Raw genomic sequence first — 8,519 nt, forward strand, 5'->3', positions numbered from 1 at the left:
CCCAACACAGCGCACAGGGCAAGGAGAGGTGACACAATTTCTGAGGAGGGGGAAAAAAAACCCAATAAAAAACAAAAAAAACCCAACCCCAAACCAAACAACTCAAACAAAAAAAACCAACCCCAAAACTGTCCTGGCGCAGGCCACATCCCTCCTGTTGTTATTGACCAGCATGACTCCCTGTCTGCACTGAAAACAGGCTGACTACCCCCCTACCCCTGCTTTTGAGAGAGCAGATGGATTAAAAAAGAAAGAAAAGGAAAAAAAAGCTGCACGGATGTCACTTTGCCAAACAGTGTTGTCTGTACGGTGTAAGCAACGTTCCTCCCCAGCCAAAGGACCACGGACTGTCATTCCAAGGCCATGGACAGTATTTAGCCACGTTTACCTCTTCCCTGCCAGGGAACACAACCCCCTCACAACCTTTTCTCGGTCACACTAGCAGAGTTTTACGGGGAGGAGGAGAATAAAAGCTCTCCGGCACGCTCCAGCTGTGAAAACACAAGTGGCTGCGTTGCTGTGCGGTGCCTGGGCAGCGCAGCAACCTCTGCCCGCTGCGGCTGTCACCTCAGAGAGGAGCTGCTGCCCCTGTGCCAAGGGACTTTGATTCCGTGAAACCTGGACTCCCAGGCCAGAGAGTCCAGGCTCAATGCCTGACCTCAGATGAGCTGTGGTGATCCCTTTCAGCCACGCTAAATTTTTAGCCTTTAAGCTAATTGAAATCCCAAGTATCCAAAACAGCAAGCCTCAAAATGGAACAGGAACAACAGAGAAGAAAGAAGCACTCACCAAACCCAAGAGCACGCCGCTGTCGCTAGCAGTCTTGTTTTGCCCTGGGATGTTCATTCAGGAATAATTCGATGGCACTGCACTCTGGGGAACAAGGTGAGAGAGGCAGGTTGTGTTAGAGAGGCAGGATGTGGGACAGGGGCAGGCTGTGTGACAGGCAGGCTGTGTGACAGGGGCAGGCTGTTCATTTTCTTTTTCCCCCCCCCCCCCGCAATGCCATATTCCATATTCCAATGCCATATTCTACATTTAAGACACTCCTTTAGCACAGAGTGTTAAGAGCAGCTTGACAAGCTGTGCCAAACCACCCAAGGATCCGAGTGTCAGGGTTTTTAAGAGCCCCTCCTCTTCACTTACGCAGCTGGGACCCCTCCTTAGCCATGGCAGCCACTGCGTCCTCTTGGCTCTCGAAATGCACGTCCGCTTCTCCTGTGACATCTCCATGGGAGTTGTATTCCATCATGATCCTTGTCGGCTTCAGCGGGGAAAAGAACTGAAAAGGAGGAAAACAAAGAGTTTGGTGAGAAAGAAACAACAGCACGGTCACGCACCCTGTGACCGAGGAACTCGATGTTTCCACTCGTGAAGCCCGTCTCCAGCTACGGGGGAGTCTGAGCTCTCGAGTCGCAAGGGGCCCCCTTCTCCCTCCGGGGGCAGCTGGGGCACCCACAAGTCACGGAACGCAGCCTCACACCCTCTGTAACCTCCTGGCAGAGAAATTCTTCAGAGGAACAAAAATCCCCGCACAGCACAGATGCTGGGTACGCATCAAAGCTGTTAAGCACGGGTACATTTGCTCTGTGACTCTGTTATACTATTAACATGAAGTAAAATGGATACTAAAAAGATTCTGAAATTCATTTTTGTACAATCAGAAAAGACAGTGACAGATTTTAAGGGAGCTCAGCAAGCTCTAACCATTCTTATTCACAGAGGTGAGCCTATCACTGTTGTGCCCGTGAGGCCAGGGCCACCCTGGGGAGCCAGGAACCCTCAGCAAGGTCAAGGTTCTCAACGCCTTCAGCCTGAAGCCACACAGCACCAGGGACTGGCACAGACACAGAGAAATTAAACATCTGGAGTCACTTCATCTGTAGCAATGAATCAAGGCTTTTCACTGGCAATGACCACCAAATGTCACTCACAGTTCCACCGCTACTCACATTTATGATGTCCTGGGCACTGGCTCGGGTAGGAAAACCCCTCACGTGGACAAAGTGCGGTGGGGATGAGATGTTCCCAGATTCCAAAACCTGCCTGGGACTTTCCGTTCCTTTGCTGGACAATTCTGTGGGATGGAGAATAAAACATCATTAACCTTTGCAATTATCCCCTCCCTGCCATGAAAGCTGCAGGCACGCAGAGTCAGGCCCACGGCGGACAATCGGGGTCAAAGGGAGAGGCCTCCGAGAACACACATGCCAGGGAGGGACTCACTGTTGTCTCTTTCCGTATCGGAGCCGCTCGTGTTGCTCCAGCCCCTTTCTTCAGACGTGGGTTCCTGCTCTCTCCTCACTCTGGGGTAGGTCACCGTCTGCTTCTCGTAAGGCACGTGCCTTTGCATGTGATGCTTTCTACTTATGTACACTTCTATATACCTGGAATTCAAAGGGAAGGATGACATGACACACCTTGCACCTCCACCACAAACTCAGGGCTTTGAGAAAGCACTTTCAGGATGTTCTCCTCACATGTCAGGTGTGAGCACCAGGGAATGACAAGCACTGGTTCTGAAGAATTAATTAATTTAAAGTGCAGTTCTGTTTATGAGAGCGCTGTTACTGCGCAGCGACAAACCCACACACTGTGAGACAGATCACCGGTCTGGGCTGGACAAAGGCTTTCGTTTACAGCCTTACACAAAGTTCTCGTGCAAGTGCACGTGCTGTTTTGTCACAGAAATACACATTTATTGCCTCTGAAAAAGTGTTTTCTATTTCTTTCAGCCCCTTTGAGCAGCCCTGTACGTGAGGCTGTTTTCCCCCTCATTGCATCTCTGCAAACTGCACTATTCCCATCTCCATAACCCCCAAATTCATAAAAACCACCCCACCCCACAGGAGATCACTCGAACAGGCAGGCATAGAAGAGGGACAGGTCAGATGAAGTACTTCACTGGAGCTGGAAGATTTTATTAAATTGATGAGATAAAATGTAATGGGGTGTGTGAAAGTTGTGGTATAATACACCGTGTGTCATGCAACATCAAGGGACTCCAGCAAGATCCCACTTACGCTGCAGATAAAAAACCAAACCCAAAACCAAGCCAAAAACCCCTCGTTTGCAGGTTTAGTCAAGATCTAACATTACAACTCCTATACATTTCATATCTACCTGCCCCAGCACCCGTTAACTGTGAGCTGCCTGTGCTAATCTTGCAGAGATCTGGTAACAATCCCAGCTGGGACATGGACACAAAACCAGAGGTCTGTGATCTCGGGCAGGTGAGTCAGATCAGCTCTCGTTCCATTGTGACAATGAAAAAATGAATAGCAGATTGAGAATTAATTAATCTCTATGGGAGAGCAGGGAAGTGTGACAGTTAATTGGATTATTTAGCACACCTACAGAGCAGCTGTTTCCATTTAATATGGGTGGGGTGACAAACACCAGGAAATGCAGACTGGGAACAGGAAATAAGGAAACAGAAGAAAGGAAGTAGGTGTTGTGAACATGTGGTAAGGTTTGGAGAGGTTTTTTATTACCTGCTATTGGGAGAGAGAACTTAGTGGGTTATTAAAGAAAACTGAGAAACTGCAGCAGGTTCAAAGGAATCTGAGTTGGTTTTTTTTTTTGCTGAGTGCAGCTTGGGGTTCTGGGAAAAAGTGGTATATGCTTCTGCTTGAGAAAGAGAGGCTCTCCTGAGAGAATTGTGTTGCCCAGGGCCCAATGTGCTGGAACAAAGTGGTTAAATGTGGATTCCTGAGAAAGGAGGACAGCCCCAGGTGGATGTGGTCACCAAAGAGGTAGAGCCAGCAGCCAGCGTTGGGAATGGACCCAAAGCAGAGGTGAGTGGTAAGCTGTGCTTCACACAGGGGATTCTGCACGTGGGGACTCTGCCTGTGCCTGATGCTGGGCTGCAGGGAACAGCAGGGGCTGCTCAAAATGCACAAAGCACCAGGGAACAGGGTGCAAATTTGGCAGGAAAAATGCCTGTAGGAGGTGCAGGGTCCCTTGTGATGGGGTAGGCAGTGTTTAAATCTAGTGTTCCCTGTTCTGAATGCTATCACCCCAGTTTTGTTGACATAAAACTGCCTTCAGGAATACTTAAAAAACCCCAAAACTTGGTCTGAGGGGCCCCTCAAACCCTTGAGGTTTTGTGTCGCCCCAAGCTACAAGCACTGAAAGTGCCTCTGCAGCACACAGAAGCCTGCAAAAGGCTTCATCTTCTTTTCTTCAGAATTGTCAAAGGTTCTAAAGGAAACATCACCAGAGGAGGTAACATTTGGGTTACACAGAGTATTTCAGAGGGGGCTAGTAAAAAAGAAATGTTTTAAGCCACAGTCTGGTATCACTATGAGAAAGATTTAGCTATGATTTCTACTGAAATCTGAATCCAAATTTGAATCTAGGTTTTAAGGGCAATAAAGGCAGAAGCCTCCCTAACAATAACATGAGTATGAGACAGGCTAAGATGAGGTGCCTCACCTAGTATTAAGCGAGCTGTAACTCAGTTACCATGCTTCACACCATGTTCTTCTACCCTTGTGAACCCCAGCGAAGCACCCACCTATTTCCCATGTACTCCTTGTGCTGTAACAGGGCTTTAGCTGCCATTTCCGGAGCTGCAAACTGCACAAAAGCTTCTCCTGTTTTCCTTTCTCCCCGGTAAACGAAAGCTATGTCAGTTATTTTCAAACCTATACAAGGGTGAGGAGAAAAAGGCACTTAGGTTGTCAAGAACTTTTGCTGTAGCTTAGAGAGACACTTCTTCCCTTACTTTTCTGGTTTTCCACTAGCAAATCAGGTAGTTAAACAGTTCTGAAACAACTGCTCATGCTGCTCTATATGACTTATTTTTTTTAATAAACTCCTTTTTTAAGCCCTATTTACTGGGCTTGTTTACGTTAGCTTTCATAGAAGGCTTAATTGCCAGTAACAAATTGACTTGAGGCTTCGAGTAACTACGAAAATGACAAGTGAATCCAACTTCTAGACAATAAGGAAGTCCAGAGCACAAATGCTCTTTAATTCTTCTCTTACTATGCTCATTTTTCCCTTACTATACTGATTTTTCCCCATCCCTTTAAAATCCAGGTCAAATTCTGTATCTGTGCTGTACAGAATCTTCCTGGGAAGCCTATAACCCAGTAAATAGCTCTATCTGACATGATAACAGTGCACACTAGGGTGAGCTCCCACACGTAGTTTCTCAGGAACGCCTTTATTGCGTACCTCTCTGTGCCTCGTTACCTTCTCCAAGGGTCTCACCAAACTCCTAAGGAAATGGTAATCCTGGCTCCAAAATGCTGCCCTAGTCATCTCACTGTGGTAACTCTGCTACTAGATGTGCCTTCACACATACTGAACTGCTGGTTATCGACTGAAAACTTTACAGTGGCCTTTGCTTTTGGCGTGGTGGTGGTTACTGTGAGCCCTAGTGCTCCAGGACTCTGTGTGCATGCCTACCTGGAGTGGAAAAAGCTGGAGGGGAAGAACTGGTTTTGGTTTAGTTAAGTCTACAACTTAAATTTTACCTAAGGAAATGTCAATTTATTTTGCAAAATCTAGAAAGGTTTCTTTACTAATGAATGCAGGCAGCAACCACCTGGACTGCGCTAGCACTGAGTGTGGGACGTGAGCATGAGCACACATGCTGCGCCATACTTGCTCAGCTGAGAACTGGTGCAGTTAACTTTCACAACCATTAACAAGTCAGTAATTAAAAAATTGCTGTTAACAGTTTTAGCAGTGGCATATATGATCGAACTGTCATGATTACACATCTGTGAATGTCTAATGCTGTGTTTACTTCTACTTCAACTATCATACAGGCATTTTTTCCCCCTCTTAACTTGGCCGAATTACGCACTGGCAGCAATTCAACTGAAGATAATAAAGTTTAGGTTCCTCTTCTCTTTCCTTTGCCCACCCCTGTAAGAGTGCTGCAAGTACTGATCCTAGGTTAGACCTGCAGAAAACCAAAGCTACAAGAAAGCCTCGCAGCCAAAACCTTGTTCAGAAAGATTTTCTTAATTCTAGCTGCAGAGGGACAGTAACTCCATATACTGTTTCAGGTGTTCAAGGCTACACCTACTTTTGCTGTTCTCACTTGGAGGAACAGCTTAGCTAAGCATCAACTTGGAGAAGTTAACACCTCATAAACAAAGAGCAGGGACGAGGCTGTTACCTGAGAAAAAATCTGCAATATCATCCTCAGTGGAGCTGAACGGGAGGCCTCTGAGTAGTACAACTCCATCATTGATGGCTTGTGTTTCATCCCGCAGGTTTCGTAGTAAGCTCTCTACATCACTATCGTGTACTTCAAAAACTGCAAGGAAGGCAGGCACAGAACATGTTTTCCTTCATGGCACTTGGAAGGTGGCACTCTGCAGGCATTCTTCAAGGCAGCTTTTTTTCCCCCCTCCCTGCAAAACGTCATGTTTCTTCCCCCACCCTATACTCTATGGTCCTGCAGTGGTGCCCCTCACTACAAAAGCCACTGCGCCTTTCCTGTCCAGCCTGGAAGTTTTGCCTTATTAGTGACTTGTTGGCTAATCTGCTGCTCTGCTCCACATCCTGCACCTCTCCACACCGTCCTGCTTTATTATTCAAGCACAGAATCACAAAGCTGGGAAGGGACCTCAGGAGATCATCTAGTCTTGCTAAAGCAGGTTCCCTACAGCAGGTTGCACAGCAAAGTGTCCAGGTGGGTTTGAACATCTCCAGAGATGGAGACTCCACACCCTCTCTGGACAGCCTGTCCCAGGGCTCCGGCACCCTCACAGGAAAGAAGTTTTTCCTTAGGTTTGTCTGGAACTTCTGGTGTCCCAGTTTGTGCCCATTGCCCCTTGTCCTGTCACTGGGCACCACCCAGAAGAGCCCAGCCCCATCCATTTGACCCCCACATTTCAGTGTTTATAGACATTGATCCGATCCCCTCTCAGGCTGCTCTTCTCCAGGCTGAACAGTCCCAGCTCTCTCAGCCTCTCCTCACATGGGAGATGCTCCAGCCCCTCATCATCTCTGTGGCCTCTGCTGGACTCTCTCCAGAAGATCCCTGTCCCTCTGGAACTGAGGAGCCCAGAACTGACCTGCTGTCCCTGCTCTTTTTAACACAGTTTTAAAGCAGTTCTTATTCACTTCATCATGTGTTTTCTTCCAACATAACCTCTGTTGCTTCAAACTCACCTTTCACGTAGCGTGGGCCCATATACCTCAAGTGTTTTTCCAAGGCCCTCTGGACATCAGCTTTCGATTCCAGCTCGATCAAGGCATCCCCCCTGCGTCTTCCATCCCTGTTTAAGAGGAAGTGTATGCCGTTCTCACCGTTTCGAATTCTACAGCCTAGAAATCAAGGAACACACGATACAGAAACATAGGCAACTGCATTAAACAAGGGTTCTTTTGATTGCAGATGAAAACTGAATATTCTGCACAGAGCTATCCCCCTCAGCAGTGCAAAATACTGTCTGTAACAAAGGACAGGAAACTCCTATTTCTAACCTTAACTCTTAACACACAGTGCTTATCAAAGAGAAGAAACTGATTTGACATCCATTAGCTTTCTCAGTTGTTTAACTGGGTAACATATGTTCTCATATTGTTGGTGAACTTAACTGTTTGAGTTACCTGAAATCAAGAAAAAATGCTGTAGTCTTTCAGTCTTTCTAGCTGTACTCTGCCTGCTCTATGCTCCTTTCCCTTAGAACTTCAAACTGACTTAATTTAGTCTGTCAGGTTATTGAACCATTTAAAAACTTCGATCTGACCATCTAGTCTACTCTGGAAGGATGGATCAGAATATTACAGTATGGAGGGATCAGCCCTGTAAAGGTAAGAACAAGGCTATTAATTAGGATTAGAAAGCAACACTGACGTTTCACTTGGTAGGTAAAAACCACTCCAGTTTGTTTAAAACAGGGGATTTGTGGAAAAAGCCAACCAGAACAATCTTTAAAGGAACTACTTGGAATTGGATTGCCTTTACTGGGTAGACACAGACTAAGAAGGGAAAGACTTGCTCAGTTAAATACAAAATGCCATAAGGATGAGTTTCTAGTTCTTGTCCAACAGTTTGGCAGTTAATTATTTGTTTTATAGATGTAAAGTGTGAATAATTTTTCAGCAATATAAAAAAATTAATCTTCCTCTGGCTAATGATATTTAAATTTTCTTTTTGTTAACTAATCACTAACTATTGGGTTCAGTAACACAACACTGAGCGGTGACACAGGAAAATTAACTCCCATACTATCAAAAAAGGTAAGCACATCTTCCTCGGTGCATGAGAAGGGGAATCCTTGCGCCCTGACGAGAAAGACATTGTCATTTTCTGCCTTGGGTGCTTCCAGCTCCTGCTTCGAGAGGTGACCTTCCTGGGACGGTGCATCTGTAACCTGTCACCACAAAAAAACAAACCCAAAGCCAAATTAAGCAGTGGAAGTGTGTGGCTTTCAGCCGGGGTACCCAGCTCCGTTGGGCCCTTGAGGTAGGTGCCTGGTACCCGGGTCTGGTGGAGCGTGAGGGGGGAAAGGCCGAGCTGCGCATGGCGCAGGCCGCGGCCGCCT

General features: G+C 46.7%; 1 protein-coding gene across 1 annotated transcript; it reads right to left on the reverse strand.

The window, feature by feature from the left end:
- Nucleotides 1-814: 814 nt before the first annotated feature.
- Nucleotides 815-8,348, reverse strand: GRSF1 (G-rich RNA sequence binding factor 1; the record flags this gene model as incomplete). Its single annotated transcript, XM_010175089.2, has 8 exons — nt 815-873; nt 1,147-1,282; nt 1,953-2,077; nt 2,227-2,387; nt 4,520-4,649; nt 6,140-6,280; nt 7,141-7,296; nt 8,204-8,348. Coding segments are annotated over 8 exons (1,053 nt in total), but the record flags the coding sequence as incomplete, so codon positions are not given.
- Nucleotides 8,349-8,519: the final 171 nt, after the last annotated feature.

The sequence above is a fragment of the Antrostomus carolinensis genome, unplaced genomic scaffold (assembly GCF_000700745.2).
Source record: "Antrostomus carolinensis isolate BGI_N321 unplaced genomic scaffold, ASM70074v2 scaffold37989, whole genome shotgun sequence".
Taxonomy (NCBI): Eukaryota; Metazoa; Chordata; class Aves; order Caprimulgiformes; family Caprimulgidae; genus Antrostomus; species Antrostomus carolinensis.